Consider the following 22,689-nt stretch of genomic DNA (forward strand, 5'->3'; position numbering starts at 1 on the left):
CCTTGCCCTCTCCTTTCTTGCTACAGAAGTGAAAAGGAAGCACAGGGGAGAAATGGGAACCACAGACAGGAGCCCTGGCAAAGAGCTACTGTAATGTAAGGAGAGTGGAAATAACTGGCTTGACACTACTTCCTCCATGTGCAGTTCTGGGCTGCTAAATCATTCTCTAAAAGCAAACATCTAATAAGAGAAAAAATGTCACACAAAAGGAGGAGAATACAATTAATGGTCATTGTGCATTGCCCTCCTAGGCAATCAGAGTGATGACTGCACCTCCCACTCCTTTAGACTAAATAAATCCTGCAGCTGAATATCTGTAGGAGGATGGTTCTCATGACAATGAGACATTTACACACGCAGATTCATGCTGATTTAGCTCAAGCTGCGTGTTTTTGTGCCAGCAGCACTAAATCATTGCAATCAATGCCCCTCTCCTCTTCTCTTTTTCTGAAGTGATTTATATCAGTTTGGCATAAGGCAATTTCCTCTCTGCAGGAAATGGAGGTGAGCCTCTCGGAGCAGGAGCAGAGATACTGAACACACATCCTGGGGATCCAGTGAGCTGTGCTGCTCTGTCATGTCACGTTTCTCCCAGTGCATTAATGCAGACCCACTGTCAGTGCTGTTAAGGTTTCATCCTCTTCTCCATCCCATTACATAACCAATACAAAAACATAAAAGCCCACTAAAACACCAGATGATTGTATAGTTACTATCATTACCAAGTGGGAGAGAAGCTCCAAAGAGGAGCCGAGCATAACTGGTCTAATCTAGCTCTGTGAAAAAGAGGATGGGGCAGGTATCATAAAAGAAAGAGAAATCAAAGCTGCACTTTCAAGAAAGGGGTAGGATGGAAGGATGGGAGCAAAGAGAGCCAGAGTGGAGGCACTACCATGGTGCTGAATGAGAAACAGAAGCTGGAAAGGGGATTTCACATGCAAAATTAAAACACAGTGCAATAAGGGAGTATTCAGATCACCTTATCACCTTTCAGTCCATGTTCTCCAGGGTTTCCTATCAGCCCCTGAAACAAAAGAAAGCCCAGAGTGAGACTGAGCCACAGTAAAGACTTGCTCAGGTCTATGTCCCCAGTGGTGCTGGTGGCTCAGACCCTCAACACTGGCCCAGCACAGCCCAAAGGCCCCATGCCTGGCAGCTCCCTAAGCACACTCTTGTGGACCTTCTTGAAATACCCTCCTTGGGCTGGAGGCACGTGGGGACAATGCCCCTGGCATCCTCCAGTAGCTTACAGCTACTGCAGACCACCAGAGGGACGTTGGGTTCAGCAGTCCTGTGCCTGGGTGAGATGACAAACACTACTGCTGCCCATTCTGTCCCTCAGGATGGCCACTGCCACCCCAAAAAGCAACAAAATGATCTTCAGTGCTGCCATGGAGGGACAAGTGCTCACACATCACTGTTATTCTCTCACCTTTAAGCCCTTTGGTCCTGGATAACCAAGAGGTCCAACAGAGCCCATGTCACCCTGGTAAGAGAAAGAAAATGACCAAAGACATTAGGTTCAAAGTCAATGGGGTCAAATTCCTCTCTCATCCAGTGCCTCAGTATCTTAAAATTCTTCCTTATGTCTGAATTGATTTTCTTTTCCTCTTCTACTGTTTAAGAAATGAGTGTAATGGACAGGGCTGCCCCGGCTGCATGGCCATTCTGCTGCAGAAAGACAGCATGGCATCATGTATAGGGTCATGCAGGAGCAACTGCAGCCCTGAAGGACCCTGGAGTTCGCAGTGTGTACCTGCATGCACACGTATAAAGGAAAGCCTTCAGTGGCCAGCATTTAAACGGGCTTTGATTGCCCTCAGCCCATGAAGGGAGGCAGTGATACGCATGGCAATGTGTCAATAAACAGGGCCGGCTCTGCCGAGGGAGCACAGCTCTGGCTGGCCATCAGGGCCCCAACAGATGCCCTTTCATGCCTCCCAGCATAAAGGCTTCTTGTAGAAAGGCGTTTGCTTAAAGCTTTGCACAGCTAATTAGGAGAGCAAGAGGGTTTAGTTTTGCTTAATTCTGCTCTCCAGCCTCTTTTAAACAGGGAACCCAAACACCTGAAGTGTGTGGAGGGAATGGCAGGTCCCTGGGGGGCTGTGACAGGGAGGAAGGAAGGGACTGAGCGTGAGGCAGCCTGGAGCAAACACCCAACACCTCTGCATGCCCTGCAGCAAGCCCAGGGCAGGAGCTGGGGCTGTGCTATGGGGAGGAGAATGTGGGGTGGAAGGGCCCCATCTCCCAGCGGGATGGAGGAGGTCACCCTTAGATCACAGCTTCTGGAGCACCATAGCTGAGGGACGTGGTCAGTGGGCACAGGGGTGTTGGGTTGACAGTTGGACTTAGTGACTGTAGAGGTCTTTTCCAGCTTTGGTGATTCCACGATGCTAGGATTTTCTCTGCCTTTCCTGCACTGAGTCTAAAATTCCAGGGTTGGGTGCTCTGTGTCCACGTGAGATGCAGTGCAGCTGGGCCTTGCTCTCAGCCAGCACGCTCCTGTACCTCAACTTATGGAAAGGCAAAAGGAGGCTGTTTGTTTTTTTACCATTCATTGCAAGTGAGCTTTTCATGGATGATCACAGAAAAGGAGCAATTTTGAAAGCTGTACTGCTAACAGGACCTACTACTTCTTGTGCACAAAGGAAATACCTTGAAACAACTTCTAGGCACTAAAATTGAACCCTAATATGTTCAGCTGGGCACTCCCTAACCCCAGCCCAGCTGCCAGGGATGAGCTGCAACCCTTGCTTATAGACATTCATCTCCTCCAGGGAAAAGATGGAATGAAGGATAGAATTGGGCTGTGCCTGTGGTTACCTGGGTTAGTGATGGGATGGTGGGACTGCACTGTGCATAACATTCCTGTGCACCCAGAGAGCAGACAGTTCCTGCTTGCTGTCCCCCCAGTGAGCAAGAACTGTGCACCCTTAGGTTGCTGCTCACAGGGTCTTACTTTGTAAAAGACAGCAGATTCTGGTGTGGAATGAATACTGCATATTTGAAGAAATACCCTGATAAATGCTACTGAAAGGGTGAGTTATCTAGCAGTAAGTGCACCAACAGTAAATATTTACTCTGCTCCCTTTTGCTTAGAGAGTGTTTGTTCCCCTCCACCTCCCACTCTCCAGCCATCATGCCTCCCCCATACACAGCCATCCCCTGCACTGCCCAGCACGGGAAGGAGAAAATCTGCATGCAGTTATGCACCCTGAATGGGTTAAAGCCCTGAGAAGCCAGATCTCCATTTGTTTTTATACTTACAATGAGTCCAAGGACTCCAGGAGGACCCGGGGCTCCCAATTCTCCCTAAAAGGAAAGACAGACCGACATGGTTATGGACTCTTTGTAGACAAACAGAGACTGAAAGGCAGCTCAGTGTTTCAAGGGCTTGAGGGCAGGGAAAACACCATCCCTCCCCCTTCCGTTCCCACCCCATGCAACCCCTTCCCCTAGCCAAAGTGATGGAGAGCATCCACCGCGCGGGTGCTCGGCCTTTCCAGACACTGGGCTGCTTGTTGCTCTACAGCTATTTGCAGCTGCAGTCCCCTCCCAGCAGCGGGATGGATGAAAGCAGCATTTCACTCGTGGGCAGGCAGGGGAAAGGTGGAAGCTGCACCAGGCAAGGGGAAGGCTTGGGAAGAGAAGGGCCAGCAAGCTGAAGGTGGGATGGAGAGGCAAGCTGCTGCTCTGGAGTAGGAAAGGTGGGGGGTTGAGAGTGGTTAAAGAAACGTAAAGCTCATGATGAAAGGAGAACACAGTTGAAAATTAAACTAGGCAATTAGGGGAGAGGATATGCTGGCTTCTGTGCTGGCTGATGGGCCCTGGAAATGTGTTTGATGCATGGGGCAGTGTGAGCTGCTCCTCGCTGAGAGCACACAGGTGGGGTCGGGTGGGGGATCCAGCAGCCTCCTCTACTGCTGCTTCACCCAGCTGGGCTCAGGGCTCCCCATTTCGGGCACAGATTGCTCTGAATTCTTGGCTTTGCCCCAAACCTGTGCCAGCCTCCCACAACAGGCAGGTGCCCGGGGTGCCAGCAGGGGCTGATGGCATCCCAGGAGGAGTGCAGCAGAGAAAGTGCATCAGATCCACACCACACACCTGCCTCAGCACCCAGATACTTTGACAATCCCCATGGGATGCTCAGCCAGCCCCTGGTCTCCCTTGCCACAATTCCAGCACCCTGACAGCGGGTTGTTAGGGCAAGGCCCTGCCCTTGCACACCTCCATCTCCAGCAGTGCCTCTCAAACAAGCGCATTGGAAATCCTAAACTTCCTGTTGGCTCAGACAGCCCTACCCCTGCTCTGGATCATGCTGGCTACTCTGACAGAGCAGCTCAGTTTACGGTGCACATCTGGTGGAGTTCCCTTCAGTGCAATAAGGCTCCCCTTTTAAGGGAAGCTTTGCCTTGTGAAAGAATGAAAGAGAAGGGGACGCAACGTGACTGACCATGCTCAGCTTTCTTGGGCAAAGGGTTACGTGTGTTTATTTTATGGGAAGTGGAGTAAAGGACTGTTGGGCAAGCACACACAAAAAGCGTTTCATAATCTCAACCAGCCTAAAATTGCTTTTTTATGGCCGGTTCCTTTCCTGCATACTTGGGACATCTGTGGAACAATTGTTCCTCATGGGTGGGATTTCTCTGTCCTCAAAACTACTGTACTAAGGTCGGCTTTGAGCATTCAGTCATGGGCTGGCGCTGGCAGGAGAGGGAACATCCCCCAGAGATGGCACAGGAGCTGTTAAGTTCCCCAGGAAGCTCCGCATGCTCTGGAGATGGCTGGGATGAAGAGTGTGTGGATGCTCAGCTCTTGGTCCCAATAAGAACAGGTGGGACTGCCTCGATTTCTGAGTTATGTCACATGGGTATTCCTCAAGAGAAAGGGTAAATAAGTGGAAATGCATGGCCTCATATCTAATGCAAAAGGATTTCCTCTTGGAAGAGGAGGGGGTGGATTCCTGCGGGAACCCAGGCAGGACCAGCTGTCATCTGAGCCATTCCCTGGCCTGGGGAAGGGGGGATTTACAGGTGCTCCCTTCCCAGCAATCAGTCAGGACAGGCTGAGCCCTGACCTGTGCGAGGAATCATGCTCCATCTTCCTTTTTGCAACTCATGAGTTTGGCACAGAGACAAGAGACAAGGAGATGAATCAACAGTCCATGTCTAATCCTTGTGATTAAGAGACTAATTGGAGTGGCTAAAAGTGCTCCGGGAACTGGGATCTGGAATGCAATGGCTCAACAGTTCTCAGCAAGCTGGTAGGAGAGAGGGACGTCCCAGTGGTTGCCAGAGTCTTTGCTCTATCTGGAGGGGATGGAAAGAAGATGAGAGGCTGTCGGCTCTGCAGTGGGAGAAACAGTGGGAGCGTGCGTGGATCGAACAGGATGGAGCAGCTTGGGACCCGTGGCAGCCTGCCTGCCTATGATTTAGCTGCATACTCCACCTAGCAAACTCGGCATATTTGTCTGTTCCACAACAGACTCTCTGGCATTTTTCTGCGTCTGTGACTCCGCTTGTGACCCTGTGAACCTCCCTTTAAGTCAGCCGAAACGGTCTGTTTTCATTCTACGATCTCCAAGGCACATTAATATTTAAAAGCTGTTGATAAGATGAAAGAAGAGCGATCCTTTCGGATGAATTAACGGAAAGGACATTCGCTTCTCGACGATGCTCTGGGAACTGGCGTTCAGCTAACGTTGAGCCCATGTTCTGAATGGTCTTAAGACTACTTGCAAATTTAAATGAAAACAAAACAAGTTATTTGGAAAAAAAGGACTCTTTCTGACCTTCCTGCTCTTCCTGGTGGGCTGCTTGGACATAGTAATACAATCTAGAAGGTTTTCTGCTTTGGGACTACTGATTCCACTCTGACCCGTGGCTTATGCTGATTGAAGGATGGGAAAAGTCCTGCAGAAGTATTCCTTGGGAATCTAGTTCTTTCAGTTCACTGCAACTGTAACTCTTGTGCAGAATTCCCACAAAAGCTGTAGTGTAGCTGAGCTTGGCTTGCTGGTTAGGGCTGCTTGGGAAAATAACTTTTGTCTGCATTCACGATGAACTTAAAGACACATAAGGAGCAAGTTACTTCACACACTGAACACCACGAGTGATTATGTGTGAATAACCAAGACAGCATGAATTTAAAAGATGAATCAGAACTCCTCATCTGCCAATTGAGGGAGAACTGAAAAAGCCATTCAGAAAATCATTTCAGATAGTTAATACATGTGGGAACTTGTACAGTCCAGAAGAGCATGTTTTGTGAGCAGCAGAAAACACAGCACGCACCCAACTATTTGGTATTAAGTGCTAAAAGAGCAAACCAAAATAAATCTCATCAGCATCCAGCTGCTTAAATGGTCCTTGGGACCATCCTGACCCAGGTCCCAGGAGACACATCTCATTCTTAGAAAGTCAGTAGGGGTTACATAGAGACTAGAGGGAGGTCAAGGACTCAGGGGCCTGGAGATTTCTCCCAGCACCACGCTGGGGCCAGCTGAGGCACCAGGCAGGGCAGCAGGAGCCCAGAGCACTGGGTCCTCAGTACAGGTGATCTGACACTTCTTGCACTGATGGTTCACATCTGATAAGGGAAGGTACTGAGCTTGGGGCACTATGATAATGCATTCCTCTACCTGTGGGTACTGTCTTTCTGCTATGTCCATATAAAGCTCCATCCAGAGCATTCTGAAATCAACAAAAGGGTTTCTGTGACTTTATAATATGGGCAACACATTCCAGCCATGGATTGCACACCAGGAGCAATGCCCAAACCTTTTCTCATCTGATTTTTCTTCTAGTAAAAAATCATACAAAGCATCTACTGAGTCTGAGGTGCAGGGAGGGTGAGGGAACAAGGCAGAATTGGACAGAACACGACAAGCTGGCAGTTACAGGATGCTGGGCAGAACACATGAACAGGGAGCATGAGCAGGGCAGGGGTATACCTTTGTTTTTCATGATGGACAACAAAATACCAGCAAATGACACCACATTGAATACCTTTGTTCAGCTCTAAATAGCATCATGTGGCAAAGTGTGGTGCCTACCACAACGGGAAGAGAAAACGCTATCAACTTACTGGGATCCCGTCAATGCCTGGAGGTCCTCGTTCCCCAAAATCACCAGGAAAACCCTGAGGAGCAGAGGAAAATATTAGTGTTACTGGTGCCAGCTTAAAAACTTCTCCCCCTGCACTCAGTGCAGCACTTCAACAGCCAGCAGGTCAGAAAGAAGCCCAGGCCAACAGCCCACTGGGCATGGCATAGCCAACCCAACCCAACCCAACCCACCCCACCCACAGCACACTCGCTCAGTGAGCAGCTCTGCAAATCCATGAGCTGATTTCAACCCCTCTCCTGGGGCCAATGAAGGGCAACCCAAAGTACTGTTTACCAGGCTCAGCCATCAGCTGTGCATTAACCGATGGGAGCCTGGAGAGGAGAAGTCAACAAAGAAACAGGAAGGCTTTTTTCTTGGTCATGCTATCGAAGGCACCCATTGCTGAGGCTGCTGGATCTGATGTGTTCACATCAGCCACGCCTGCTCCTAACAGTGTCTGTCAGCCCTGGGTATGTTTCATACAGCAGGCAAGGCTTTGGCAGTGCCACGTACAGAGTCAATGTGAGCGTGCATAGGAGAGAAAGGTGGAAATCAGTGCATTTGTTCTGGTTCACCCAAGTCCCTCGCTACATCCCAACAAGGGATATGCAGCCCTGAAGGTGACACTGCATAGTTTACAAATGAAACGTTAATCACACGCTTGCAAGACCAAACCCTGCATCTAAAGATTAAGAAACGTTCTACTGATAAATACAATACCTCCTTTAAAGTGGATCCTAAATCATTTCTGTTCTGGAGGAGTTCATAAACCTTGCTGCAGTGACTTTCCTCCTCAAAAATGGTCTGTCAACCTGAATTATTTCCTCCTGGTGACAGCTGTTTTAACAATGACCCATTGTCATAGGACAGATAAATGTCTTAAGGCCTGTTGGGGCCCACAGTGCTTAATGGGGCTGATCAAAGATGCATGGAGTTCTCTCTTCTGCATCCACGACCTTGCACTTGCCAAAGGAACGAACGGTTCCAAGCTCATGATGGTCCACACTCTGGAGCCACAAAAGACCACATTTTCTATATGGAAAAATCACCTCTTACCAAAAGACACCATTCTAATTTATTACACCATCCTGACCGTGGACATCAGGATGGAAAACTAAGGACTATTGCTATTGCCAAAGCTAGACCTCCAATCAACTTTGGTGGCTCACAACTCCTGGCCAACACAACCAGTTAGGAGGACACCTGGTCACATCCCAGGTGAAGTATGGGGGACCTGTTCAAGACAACTAAAATTTTGTTACTGACTCCTCAGCCAGGATTTCACCTCCTCTATACCAGTTTCCTGTAGTAATCAGTACACTCTTAGGAGTGGATGCAAGCTATTGCATACTTGCTTGGATTCAGTAATTCTATTTTATGGGCATCACTGCAAATGGGAAAGTTGTCTGTCTTTTCAGCTGGGAACTACATCCCTTAAGCCTGTGCACAAGCCAAGAAGCTGTGGTGAGCAACCACTGGCAACAGCCTTCTGCCACCTAGAGACAAAGACGTCAAATATAACAAGGAGAGGGTTGAGAGGGGGGTAGAATCTACTTTAATAAATAATAGAGGAAAAATAACTCTGCTACATGCTGAATCAATCAGATCAGAGCAGATATATTTAAGGAAAACTCATTGCTCTAGCAAGACAAAAAAAAAAAAAAAAAAAAAAAAAGAGTGCCTTGAAATATTTTGCTGTTTACAGTCGTACAGCTGGACAAGGAAAAATACAGCAGGCACAGACTGATACTGTACTCATGGCTGCTGCAGATTGCAGTGCCAGCCTTCAGCAATCCCACATCCATCTTTCTGCAGGGGGCACAACTAGGTACAAAGGGACCCACTGATGCCACTGAGCCACCTGGCCCCAGGGCTGCTGAGGTGTCCTCTACGGAGCCAAGGCCTTGTCCAACTGGGAAGGCTTCGCTCATTTTAATAGTGGAATTGAACTGACGCAGCTACAGCTGCATATTATCATCTAGAGAAATGCTTGCTTCAGACGTAGAACGTTTGCTAAATTTGGGTTAAATCTCTTCCAAAGTGATATTAACATTGCATTCTTCTGCCAAAAGAAAAAAAAATCCAGATAAGAAAGCATTTAAATTCATGTTTCCCACTAATCTCTTTTTACATCTCAGTTTCCTGTACTAACCTCACTCAAAGACAAAGACACGAGAGATTTGAGGCTCTTACTAATAGAGTTAATACACCTCTAGCTTTTATATAGGCTTTCCAGTTGATCTCTAAGTATTTAAACAAGCAGATGATTCCTGTTTCAAAGGCAGTGAGCTGAGCACCCGGATGAGGCCGCTTGGCCAACACTACCCAGCAGAGGTTCAACAACCAAACCCCTTTACAGCGCACTGTGGTCCCCCTCATGGAGCTATGTTTTCTTCCCATCCTGGAGATGGAAAATGGTAAAACTGGTAGGAAATGGAGAACCTTTCTCATCCCGGGCCTGCAGGTCTCTGGGATGGTACTTGGTCCCCTGGTATTTTTTGGCTAACGTTTTAAAGTAGACCCAGAAGAGAAGACAATGGAAAGAGCGACTTTAAATCAATGGAGCCCTCCTATCCTCACCCAGGCTTGGAGCTTGGCAGCACAAAGATTAGCACTTTAGCACATTAAATGAGACCAAGGCTGGTGGCTGTGGCATGAAGGAGGATGTTTCAGCATCCCTACAGTCTCCAAAGGCTCAATCCGGGTTGTGAAAGCTATTATAGCACAAGCCTGTTCACAGCAGGAGGCAATCAATCTGTTAAGCACCTAATGAAAAGAAAGCTCTTTCTTTCCATGGGGTAAGCAGCAGCAGCTTAAACCACAATTACCGTTCCAGTGACCGCAGTGTCCTAAATTCTCTCTCTCTCTCTCACGTCTGTAAAAGCTATTTTTTTCCAACTCTCCTGCCTCAGCCTTGAGGACAGAGATGTTCCTCGGGAATAAAAGCTGTGCTATTCAACCGAAACAAGCAGCCTAAGAAGTACAAGAGGACTTTGTTATCCCCCTGGTTCCATCCCTGTGGTGCCTGAGAACAGCTCTGTGCCCCCTTAGCTGAGCTTTGCCCTAATAGCAAAGCCCAACCTGGAGGGGAACAGAGGGGTAGGTGGGCTGTCTGCTGCAGGAGACTTTTGGAAGGGAACACAGAGCCCACGCTCTCCTGACCTTCCCAAAGCTGAGTGCAGAGTGGTTTTTTTGTCCGTTGTTTTCTCAAAAATTGGGATAGCAAAGGATAACACCCTAGTGGAAAACATCCAGCTGTGCATCCTTCTTCCGTGCATCCTGCTCTCAGGGAGGGAGGGGATGCATGGAAAAAGTCAAGGACTGGGAAGGGACAGCAAAGGGCAGCAGAGCTGAAGGAAAATGCACGCCTAACAAGTTGTGCCGGCAGGGAGCCAGCTCCTCCACAGTGGCTGCAGTCAGGTATGACAAAACTTTTGGCTTCATCTCTCAGCTGGGAAATACAGAAGGTAAAAAAATAAGAGAAAAGCCCAGCTGAGTGGATTTCACATTGTCTGAAGGAGAAATGCAATGAAAGAAGCAAGGTGGTGCTTGAAGAGGGGTTGGAGAAAAGCCATACAAGCAGAAGCAAAACCCAATGAATCTGTTCTCCTCTGCCCCTCCCCATAAGCAGTGGCTGCAGTTTGTCCTCAGTACTCATTGCCGGAGAGGGAACTGAGACAAAGAGATGCAAGCTAGTTTATCCTAGATAAAACCAAGAAGTCCAAAGCTGAACCAGTAATAAAATCTGCACCTTTGAGGTCCCACAGCTGTGCCTCAACTCCTGTTCATCCACGCTCCCTACAAAGGGCATCCTCTCATACACCACAAGACAGACATTGGAATCGGCTCCTTGGCAGTAGGGGATAATAACCCTTTCTACCTCCCCTTCCTTTCTTCCTTTGCTTAAAACAAACAGAGCAGCCTGCCCTTGCTTGTCGTCCTCAGCCAAAGGGCTGCTCCAGGTCTGAACTCGTGCCACCAGCTCCCATCTCTGCAAACTACCATCCCCAGAGAAGCAGGGACAGGTGATGCTCTGAGTCCTTTGCTTCCCCAGGGCCCTCTCAGGTGTGCTCCTGCGTGTGGGTGTGTTGTATGTATACAACATCTGATTCAGTTTAGAGCACTTTTCCTGATGGAGTAAAGGAGGCAGTCTGGCAGCTGCTGCTCCAAGGAATCCTGGCAGGTCTGCACGCCAATAAAATCCTTCTCCAAAAATAGGATTTTATTTTCCTGTTGGCTCAAGGTAAAACTGCTCAAACCAACCAGCCCTCCTGTCTTGTCTGCAGAAGACTGCATTTGCCAGTTGGCTCCGTCCAGGTAAATCTCAGCCCAGGAATCTCCACAGGGATGGAGTGTGCAAGTCAAACAATTTAAACGACAACAACAAAAAGGTAACGGAGGGGAAGCAGGGCTGAGGGTGAGAGAAGGCATTCACTGGAAAAAGAAAAAAAGAGGGGAAGAAAATAAATAAATGGAGCTTATGTTGGCAGCATCCACCGCTGAGAGCGTTCATGGTGGAGCGTGCAGACGTGAGCCCCACACCAGCGGGCACGAGGGCTGGCAACCATTGCAACTCAGCAATGGTTCCTCGAGTACCCTGCAGGGATCCTGGCAAAGTCCCCGTGCCTGGCCCTGCTCTGCTCTCCTGCTTAATCCATGCAGCTACACAGCCTTTGCATTCTGCTCAGATCTGGGACTGCGGCAGCTTGCATCCCAGCAGAGAGGGGAGGCGCCATCCACAGATGGGGATGGGGGCTGCTGGCCTTGCCACTTCACATCTCCATGTCACATCCTCTTTGGATAAAGATTTCATGGCACTTTGAGCGTAGCTGCCCTTCGGAGCCTTCAGTTCCACTCAAACGAGAGCCAACATCCACTGAAGCCTCTTCAGCCAAGCACCACTGAGGTTAACTTACAGCCCTCCACCTTCTCAACCACCAGCTTTGCTCCTTCACACACGTATGTGCTCTCTTCCCTCTTCTGTCGGGCTCTGATAGAGTGCAGATGACACAGACTCAATTACCTAATGCTCAAGAGCACTGAATCTGCCAACACTCTTAATTATTTATGGCCAAGATTTCCAAGTCCAGCAGCCTCCTATTCAAGAAAGTCTAGATGAAAATGCTTCCAGAGTCGAATGTGATAGTTGCATTGGCTTATCTTATTTCTAATGAAAGACCCTTTTGGTCTTTGCTCTGATAAAATAAATGAACATTTCCCTAAAGGAAGAAGGATGCTTTTGTGCTTGGGAGATGCTGACTTAATTCTTCACAAGCTTTCTGAATGATGGTGGACAACTCTCCTAGAACATTCTTGGAAACAAACAGCTGAACCTGACCTGGGACACTGGTTTGAAGGAATCCTTTATGATCTGGAGAGCTCACCAAGTGCTCAGGTGTATCAGGCCTGGAAGAGTAGATATTTTCTGAGGGTATATACTGGTCATAGTGACAAAATACACACGGCTGGAGCATTAGCAGTGCATGTGAGCTGTAGGGAAGTGCTCTTAGGGTGTACTCTTAAGTTGTATTCTTACAAGAAAACGCACATGGGCATCCTTTCTATACCCCTGGGAGCCCACTCAAGTGAAGTACAGTCTGGCAGTTATTTGTTAAGTAAGAGGTACTTGGAAATGCTGTTATTAGTTTCTCAAATCTCAGCTTGTGTGCTCCAGGAGACTGTTGCTCAGTTGTCTTCAAATTCAGGGAAGGACCTCAGCTGCATCCAAAGCAAAGAAAAGACTGGAGCAAAAAGAGGAGAGGTTTAAAGCCTCAGTCCCTGCACAGGGGGACCAAATTAGTTTTCTCACTGATTTGGGTTATGCCAGTCTTTCCAGACACATGGCAAGACAGATCTCCCCCATTGTTTGCACGGACAACAGCTGTGGCTGTGTAACTTGGCAAAGCTGCATGCAGTTACATTCACCACTGAGTTATCTCAGCCATATATCAAGAGGTTGGAGGAGGCTGTAAAGTGAAACCTTCCCAAAGTCTGCCCTGCTTTTGCTATTTCAGATGATGCAACAGTCTTCTCATTTCAGCAGGGAGTGCACGAGTACTGCATGCCCTGCTAACAACTCATCAGATGGAGAAAAAACGAATATTTTGAGGCTCAGTGTTCAGTGGAGGAAGAAGTTAAGACATCAACGTCATAAGTCAAGATGGAAGAAGACAGCAGGCATGAAAAATAGCCTGGCAAGAAGGCTCTGCTGCATTACAAGCTGAGAGCTGGCAAGGGGGACCCCGGCCGTGGTCAGCTCATGAGATGTGAATGCCAGATTAGGCAGCTTGCCACCACTCTGATGCTCACAGCAAATCCCAAGGCCACGTCAGTGGCTACCAAATCACTGCTGGCTCTCACAACCTACTTGCTGTGGCCAACAGGCAGAGAAGGGAGTTCTGGCATCATTTGTGTGCTGATCCCTGACACTTAACACCCATGTGCCACTTCATAGATCCTCTTTGCATAGCACCTGCACAGTGGAACCTGAGCACACAGTGAGGCTTCACGTGGTTGACTGAGATCCAGGCATGGGACCAGCAACAGCAGCAACAAGTCCTCAGAAGATAGAGACCTCGGATGTCTTTGCTCAATCGTAAACAGGCTTCAGACAAATCCAAGTATTACAAAACTTCATTCCTTCCTATCTCTTTAAAAATATTACTGCTAAAAAAACACATTATAAGCTAAAAGCAGGGATGAGACAGGGTTGATAGACTATCTATGAGAGAAAAGAGCCAGAAGCATAAGCATCCATCCATAACAAAGGTAAACCAGAGAGATCAAGCCTCTTCTGTCACATTTCCTGAAAGCTCTCCTGTAAGTCTCTATATCAAGCAGGATTTGAGACCTTCTGAAATTATTATATTCTATTTGAAGCTTAATACAGTCTACACTGCAGCTACTTCTTGCCCAAGGGTCACTGGTGCCCAGCTGCTGTAGGTATATTTGCCTCCATCACTGCAGGGAGAGCTGGGTGGGAGCTGGAATCGCCTGCTTCCATGGCAGATCCACCACGTCCCTCGTAGCTCTGCAGAACTTAAATTCCCTGGAATGCTTTCAAAATCTGACTCATGTCCAGTTCGTCTATTTTAATCATTTGCTCTTACATCATTCCAGGAGGCCCACGGTGTCACATGCAAACTCCCCCAACCCCCTGCTCCTCTTAATCCACTGCTGCCTCATACCAAGCAAAACTTCGTAGGGAAATGTATTTGATAACAGCTCCCTCCCTACTCTCAGAGCATTAACCAGCCTCGGATGGTAGCTAATAAGGGCTCCCAACAGCTCTCCGTCGCAGTGACAGCACTGAAGCAGAACAGAGCCGTGCCCATGCCAGCAAACCTAGCAGAAAAATCACAGCTGGATCACTGACACCGCAGCCCGGCTGGGAGACAGCGAGGGCAGGAGATAAGTGCTGGAAAGGGAACCGCGTCAGCTGCTTCCTCCTTTCCATTCTCCAGTGATGTCCTGAATACCTCTGGATGCCACAGAATCTCTTAGCTCACGCTCGGAAGTACAAATCAACAGCGTCTCTCCATTCAGGATTTCTTATTAAACCTGATATCGTGAGACGGGGATGGAGCCAAAACCCTCTGAGCAGAACACGGGCGCTCACATGCAGCACTTTCATCCCTCCTCTAGATCCCAGCCCAAACGCCTCAGTGGGTGAGAGATTCCTCACCAGATCATCAGACTTGAGCTCTTCTTGCCTGGAAGACCACGAGTGGCAGCCCAACAACAGCTGGAAGGCTCTGAGCTTACGGTGTGTGCTGCACAGCCATGAGGCAGAGAGCAGAGTGCCTGCACCTAACGACAGTTGCTTTGTTTGTTGTGCTCTGGTCAGTGAGTCATCCTTACACTGCCTGGATCGCTGCAGTTATTCATTGCAGAGGTTTCTGGTGCAAGTCATGGATTCAAAGCTGGAAGATTTGGTACAGATTTCCACCACTGCTGTCCCCCCCCTCCAAAATATGCTCCATCTTCCCCTATCCCAGCAGGAGGAAGCAGCCAGCCTGGATGAGTGTGCCACTGTTGAGCTGAGGTTTCTGCACAGCTTTCACTGTGGGAACACCAAGCAGTGGGTGTGGGATGCTAGGAAGCACGTGCTGGCATGCAAGGGGGACAATTGGAAAGCTCTGGATTTTTCAGCATGTGGGTGAGAGGAAGTTTTGCAAGGAGCCTGTGAGCGTGATGATGTCTGGAGTCTGAGAGGCACTCAGGCCAACACGAGGAACAAGGTGCAAAGGCAACGAGAGACAGCAGAGCATGCACTTGTCTGCTCACTGCACTGACTCCTGGAGCAAATCTCTTGTTTGGCAAAGGAAGCGCACAGGAGAGTGAGGAAGAAGGCTGACATGGGGACAACTTTTCTTTCTGCCCTTTCCCTGTTTCCTTTGCTCATTTCTGTAACTTTTCCCACCTACTACAGGCAGCACAAAGCCCCTTCCATGCAGCTTTCAGCTTCACCTCATATTCAGCCCTACCTGTATCACCTCCCCATCCTGGCCAAGCTCTCAGAGACCACATCCTCATCTCTTCTGTCACTTCTTTAACTCTGCTCCACCACAAAGGGCAGAGAAGTCTCCGCACTAAATTACGCTGCCATTATGCAAACCAGGACAGCACAAAGGCTGAAGAGAATCACAATCAACAGAGGCAAGTACGATGAGGGTGGTGAGAGCACCAAAATTAAACGTGACAGAGCAAATACAGGGACCCGGGTGCCGCCATCACAGTGGGGAATTAAAAAGCAATTTAAGGAAGAGGAAGGTATTGCAGAGGAGAATCTGAGCAGTGCAGGATCCAGGGGAGCGTGGAGAGAGTGTAACAAAGAACAAAAGAGCAGAGCATGAAAGAAAGGAAGAGAACAGTACTCGTATCTTCAGTGTTCTTCCTGCTCGAGAAAAGAGACACGGAAAGATTTGTTTGATCTCCCCACTTAGCTCCCAGCAGAAGATATCAGGGGGCCCAGCCAAAAGCCAGATGTTCTGTTTTCGGTTTCATTCAACAAAGTCTGCATAATAGACGAGGAAAAACTTTACCGGCCTACCCATCTTGCCCCTCTTCCCAGGAACTCCAGGGATCCCCTGCAAGGAAAACACACAGAGAAAAAAAAATAATAGGTCTGGTTGAGAAAGCAAACAGCCAACCAACAATGCAAAACAAAAGAGAAGAGAAAGGGGAATGCAAAACAGGCTAATGACTGCAGCATTGTTCAGGAATCAAAACTTAGTCAGCTACTTGCAGTGAGAGCAGAAGACAATTAACCTTCACCCACTAACTACAGCCCTCCCTGGGGACTCACTCAGGCAGCATCCACACCCAGGGCTACAGACTGGAGCTTAATGACTGCTGGAGTAGTCATTAAGCTACTGGGCTGGAACCGACTGAAGGCCACCGCCAAGGCACTCGCTGGAGAACTTCTGTTTATGTTTCTTATTTAGTTATACAAGTATTCAATCAGTGACTCTTGAGCACAGGGCAGTCCCCTCCCAAGCAGGCACACTCACTCCCACATGCTCCTGGGGCCTCCCTGGTTTCTGGAGCTTGCATTTGAGGAAGAAAAAGTGAGAATGAAATGGTCTTCGTCTTACAGTGGCCTTCCTCAGGAACTCTTGCTGCAGGAAGAGGGAGTCCTTGGGTGGGTAGAGATGAGGCAGGTGGGGGTACTTGGGGAGAAGAGCAAAACAGCAAGGGAGGTTCTGCAAAGCTCTGAACAAGGGGATTTGGAGAAGATACAGGTGGAAGGGTAGGAGGAAGGGAGGACGCATCGGGACAGCAGCCACAGGTACTCTTCTATGGGCCCTAGGTTTGACTGCCCAACTTGATGCAACTGGAATGAAAGCCATCATCAGAAAATCCCAGCACTGCTCCTCCCAGGAGGCACAAACCTCCAACTGGATATCCGAAGTGCTGGGGTGTGGTGTTTGGGATGGTGCTCATGTGAGCACAGGGAATTCCCACTTAATGTTCTCCCCCTGCCCCATCCAATTAAGATGGACTTGGAAGGAGGAGAAGGGCAAGCCTGGAGTGAAGGACAATACAGAAAGACTCCTCCCAGTGCATCAGCACAGTCTGACAATCCTGCCTGAAGACTAGGTTTCCCTGAGCCAGCGTCATACACAGACAAAAGTCTTCATGCAAGGACAGACAGGCTGAAGAAAGCACGTTCAAACATGAGGTATGCTTGCCTCCTTTCTCAGAAACAAGGGATAGAGGTCACAACAGGCTCTGAAGAACTGTATTCATGCAACACACCAAGGTTATCTTCAGAAAATACTCACTCGTTCTCCATCAGCCCCTGGTAGTCCAAATAATCCTGGAAGACCAATATATCCCTAAAGAAAAGAAGAAACAAGTAGTGAGATACGTTTCTCCATTAGCAGCCTGTAAGTCTGTCATTCCTGAACAGCAGAGCATCCTCCAGCGTCGGTCAGTGGCAGCCGTGATGAAATAAACCTTGAGGCAAGTGTATATGCCCATGGACTGCATGGTGCTGGCTTCCACGATGTAGTCCAAGGGCACATACCCTCACACCAGGGATCAGGAGGATTCCAGGCAGGAAGAGGCCAGCAATAAGAGGTCTTACCTTGGCTGGCTATGAGTGTACCTGAGGGAAATGGAGCTTGGTTCAAAGTTAGCAAGAATGAGAGCAAAAGTAACCCATTCGTTTCATAGTCACCGGTGGTTGTTGCATTTTCAAGCATGCAATGTTTCTGTCCAGCTTTGGCATCCTGCTCAGACAGGACGCACTGCATAAAATGCCACATTTCCTTTTCCTTGCAACAATTGAAGCCTTGTGTTTAATCCTCTTTGCTCAGCAGTTAGCACAAAGTTACCTTGTGTGCTGGTCCTTTGCAAAGGACTATTTGTGCCAAACATGCAGAATCGAGAGGAAGTGAATTTCAGCAGGGAGCCCCCTCTGTGGCACCTCTCTGTTACAAGAGCCAAACACTAACAGTGACTTTCTCTCATCTTTCTCTCTCCATCATCACTAAATCTCTTACTGCCAATCCCACCAAATTCTTTCACCGGTCCATCACTCCCTTTGAGTCGCACTTCCTCTGGGGGATGATATCCCAAGGGGAAACATGGCCACATCAAAGGATGCTCGATTACCTTTGTCTTCTGAACCCCACCTAAGACAAACCATCCAACTCCTGTTGGATGACCACTGTAGTGGGTGCACCAGGAAAAATGGTACAGAAGTGAGGTGAGCAAGCTGTGCTCCCGCAGATCTTCCTCTCCCCAGCTCAGGAATACAGCTAACTAGAGGGGTCAGTGGATGTTTATGCCTTGCAGTTTTTCTGGTGATGAAATCCAGCTGGTTGAATTTATTGCCTATAGAGGAAGTACCACGTGTCAGGGAAGGAGGGGACTTTTTTGGGTCAGAAGCTCATCGTGAATTTATAATTGCGGGAAAAGAGCAAAATTTGATTCATGGAAGTCGTAATCGTTAAAGAAAGAGAACAAAACCTTTAGCAGCAAGGGAGAACTCCCAAAAATTCAATTTGACAAGCAAAATGGGCAGAACAGAAATACTAATATTTCTATTTGCACGTGGCTCAAAGATGCTGGCTTGCTCTTCAGCATAGTGATATAAATCAGTCCCAAACTCGGGACTATACCCAGGAGAGTCCATATTCAGCATGATCAAAGGCCACTGAACCACACTTATTGAAATTAAAGAGGCCTCGGGGAGCTGGGGCTTGAGGGAGCTTCAGGCTGATCTGCTCTAGGAATTTGGATTCCATTCCTCCCTCTGCTGCACCGTAAGGGGCAGTGACTTCACACTGTCAGTACTGGTGATCTTTGATCTTGGTGCATCCAGAGCTTCATTCCAATAATGTAACTGTGCCTCAATAAACAAGCAAGGTTGTTCATTGAGGGCCTCTAAAAATAAGGTGTGCAATCCAAATCCCCCGAATCCAACAACTTTGAAGAACTTGTCTCAGGATTGAAAATTTAAGCATAACAGTTCTTGAGAAGCCCTCAGTAAAAACAAGCAAACACAAATCAAAGGCTGCTTACCCGACTGCCTTTAGGACCAGCTTCCCCTATGGGGCCAGGTAAGCCCTAGAAGAGAAGGGAGAAAACAAAGATAAATGTGGACAGGCTTCCATTCTCCAAATGAGCACTGCCAAGTCCTCAGCACTATCCCTGCACGGCTCTGCTTCCGAGTCCAACGCTTATCAACAAAGGGGAAACTAGACATAATGACACCAAAACCACATCTCCTGCAGCTGGAGAGCTGTGGTTCTGCACACAGTGAGCCTTCCCTGGGGCTGAAGCAGCCCCAATGCAACGAGAATGTCCCTCTAATTTCTACAGCCAACAAAGCTGCTTAGCAGTGCAGGTGCTGCGCATCTCCAACCCGTCACAGCATCCACAGCTACGGAAAATATTAAAGATACATTCCCCATTCCCCCTTTCTGTTCCCTTAAAGCGCAGTGAAAAGGAAGCCTATAAAAATGCATAATGAATTTGCACGTTTATTGTCCTCCAGCAACTTTCCAGATCGATACTTTACCACTTCCAAATGCTGCTGGGGCTTTTTTTGGAAGGAGGAATAGTAACGATTAAAAAAAAGGCCAAGCCTGTATTTTCCTTAGCTGGCAGCACTGCAGGCTCAGCCTGGGATCTGAAAGTCATGTTGTGCTCTTTTCTGGCTCGTGCACTGTTGCCAGTGAGAGGTTTCAGCCATCGGGGCGAAGCGAACAGCTCTGCCAGTGATGCACAAATCAGAGCAGAGCCAAGCTCTTGCTCTCCCATCGCGCAGCAGAGCCAGCACAGCTGACAGCAGTAACAAGTAGTAAAATCTCATTAAAGTAAACAGCTCTGGTGCTGGATACACACAGCTTTCAGATATGCTGGAGGAAAAAAAAAAAGCTGCTTTTTCTTTCTTTCTGCTTTTATAAAATAAAAAAGCTGCTGTCTTCATCCAAACCTCATTTTAAGAAAGCGCTTTTGTCCTTCGTATGTCAAGAGCAAACATTTCCCCCTGCCTATCTGATGGGCAGCACGCAGCTGTGAATTGCTAAGCAGCATTCATTAGCCTTGTATGTCCATTAAAGCTTGGATCTCGCTGCATTAGCCATCTAATGAACATCCACACCTCACGTGCAAATCTCTGCAAGTCCTTTGGAATACGAACACAGCACACAGTCAGGTGCACAGAACTCCCACCCACTCCCACCACCTGTATGTGCCACCCACAGTCAGCATCAGCCTCATTTGGGATTGAGAACAGATCACACTGCTGTTAGCCTGAGGCAGGGGGAGGGCAGTTGTTCTGCATGTCTAACTCATGTTCAGTCCCGTGCATCAGGGTAAGAACTCACACAGTAACTCTTAATGTCAGTAAGAAAATTGAGGGTCTGACCACGACTTATTTCCCTTTGCCCTCCTCCATTTCTGAAGCTGTCTTAGAGCCTTTGTTCAATGGAAAATGAAAACTTGATTTTCTTTCATCTTTTTTTCTTGGCAGCTGCAAATGACTTATATATATTGATGGGCCGTGTGTAACTTCGTATAGATGGATATGTATACATATGCTACCAAATGTGAGGTTTCAATCAAACCTTTTCAATCAGCAGAAGCCTGCCACAGGTTTCTAACCTGCTTGCATTATATAGACAAGGATTTGCCTGAAAGTGATGGGGAGAGCAGCTTTCAAGCATGGTTCTCTGCTCTGTTATGCTTGCTTTCCGAACTTTTTTTCTCCTATTCCTATTCTAGGTGGATTTTGCTACAGAAATTCAAGTTGTATCCATCCCAGGCACAATATCCTTCCTAACAACACAAGTGGGGGGGTCATGTCATCGCTGCACTGATTATAGTGGGGCACGTATGTAGCAGGACACGCGCTTGCTGCCTGCACAACCACAGCCCTACTCTGTGCACAGCACGATGAGATTTACTGCACCTGCCTGCCAGGATAACCTTTGGCACCAGGGCTGCCAGCTGGTCCTCGTTCACCCTTAGGAAAGAGAAAAAAAAGAAACAAGGTAAGGGGACTGCCACACACCTGGGAAGCATTTCAACTGCTTTGAGCTGGGGTGGAATGGATTAGATCTGTGATTTAATCATAAAGCCGTGATGTAAATCTAGAGAGAAAAAAAATAGGAAAGGCAGAAGGTGGAAGAAATGGACGAGGGGTGAAAAGCAAGCAGAAGTAAGGCAGTATTATCCACGTGTTCAGCACACTGTGCCCTTCTCCCCTCCATCTGCAGCAAAAGCAGCAGATAGTCTGAAACAAGGAGGCTTAGAGAAGGTGTAAGGCTGCATCTATATCTGGCATATGGAACCGTTTTGCTGGTGGGGAAGAGCTGCCAAAATTCTTCAGAACTAAACGGATTCATGTATAATATCCTTTAACATCATTGCTAACAGGGCCTGCTATTCATTGCCCTTTTTTTTTTCCCCTTCTTTTTTTTCCCCTCAACTGCAAACATCAGGACCTAACCAAATAAAGGGGGGAAGGGGAGTGAGGAACAGGCTCTGGGAGGGAATTACATGCTAGTACTTAATTCGATGCAGCTAGTAAACTCCAGATGAAATTAATGCAAAAGAAGGAAGGGGGAGCAGGGTAAGCTGGTATTTTTTCCACCACACAGACCTAATGTGGTTGAGCAATAAAAATTAGAAATTAAATTTAGAAACCCTGAGGCAGCCTCCTCCCAGCAACACGCTGACTGATGCACTGTGCCTTCCCTGTGTGCGTGGAGCTCCCCAGTCCCACAGGTATTGTACAGCACCCAAAGCAGCATCAGTCTCAGCATCCATCCCTCTCTGTAGGTTCAGTGCTGGGAACTGGGAAGACTCACCGGCTCTCCAGGGTGACCTGGTGGTCCAGGGTAGCCTTTGTATCCCTGTTGAAATAAGGTAGAGAAGATGAATAAGGAAAAAAAAAGTTTGGTTTGGATTTCTCTTTGTAAGTAGGACTAAGAGGCAGATCTTTGGGTATGGAATAGCACCACACCACCACAAGCTCTTACCAAGCACTGCCCAAACCTGCTGGTGTTCCCAGGCTGTGCTGGAGGCTGCTCAGGAAGGACTTGCTCCATCCACAGCCGGAGCACTGCAGCTACGCTCACTCAGGCCATTTCTCAATCCTTAGGAAACCACAAGCTTGCAGGGCAGAGGGCTTGGGCAGGTGCAGAGATGTTTGCCTTCAGCTGTAGATCTGAAGGCCATCGGTGAAAGCAGTGATCATTTCTGTACCCTTTCATCCAGTGATCCTTGCTCCAAGCCCTACATGACACACGTCGCTTGCATTTCAGAGAATACTCTCACTTTTTCTTTAGAACTGGAAATGCCACAGGAACCACCAGCAAAACCACTTACTGTCACAGGAAGCTTCAGTTTGGTTTCCAGCTCAAACTTGTATCGCTTCCAGCTTTTCTAATCTAATTATTACGAGGTGTGACAAGATCCAGAGCCCCTTCCTTATGGAGCTACCTAAAATGGTGAGCAAGCTGCCTCTAAACTTGCTCTCTTCCAAATTAGAGCTCCTTAATGCAGCTTGCTAGCTGGCAGGTGTTGCAGCCTTCAAATCACTCTCACAGGTCTTTCATAAATC

General features: G+C 48.1%; 1 protein-coding gene across 1 annotated transcript in view; it reads right to left on the reverse strand.

Annotated features, from left to right (window-relative positions):
- Positions 1-22,689, reverse strand: part of COL27A1 (collagen type XXVII alpha 1 chain) — a 123,700-nt gene that overhangs the window by 65,071 nt on the left and 35,940 nt on the right. Inside the window, exons 8-16 of the mRNA XM_065737606.1 lie at positions 21,935-21,979; positions 21,034-21,087; positions 19,140-19,184; positions 17,393-17,446; positions 16,151-16,195; positions 7,087-7,140; positions 3,268-3,312; positions 1,433-1,486; positions 980-1,024 (exon numbers count right to left, since the gene is read on the reverse strand). Coding sequence (XP_065593678.1) covers positions 980-1,024; positions 1,433-1,486; positions 3,268-3,312; positions 7,087-7,140; positions 16,151-16,195; positions 17,393-17,446; positions 19,140-19,184; positions 21,034-21,087; positions 21,935-21,979 — 441 coding nt within the window. The remainder of the gene's footprint in view (positions 1-979; positions 1,025-1,432; positions 1,487-3,267; positions 3,313-7,086; positions 7,141-16,150; positions 16,196-17,392; positions 17,447-19,139; positions 19,185-21,033; positions 21,088-21,934; positions 21,980-22,689) is intronic.

Source organism: Cyrtonyx montezumae, unplaced genomic scaffold (genome assembly GCF_038088225.1).
Source record: "Cyrtonyx montezumae isolate F1298 unplaced genomic scaffold, pur_monq_1.0 scaffold_20, whole genome shotgun sequence".
In the NCBI taxonomy this organism is placed as follows: Eukaryota; Metazoa; Chordata; class Aves; order Galliformes; family Odontophoridae; genus Cyrtonyx; species Cyrtonyx montezumae.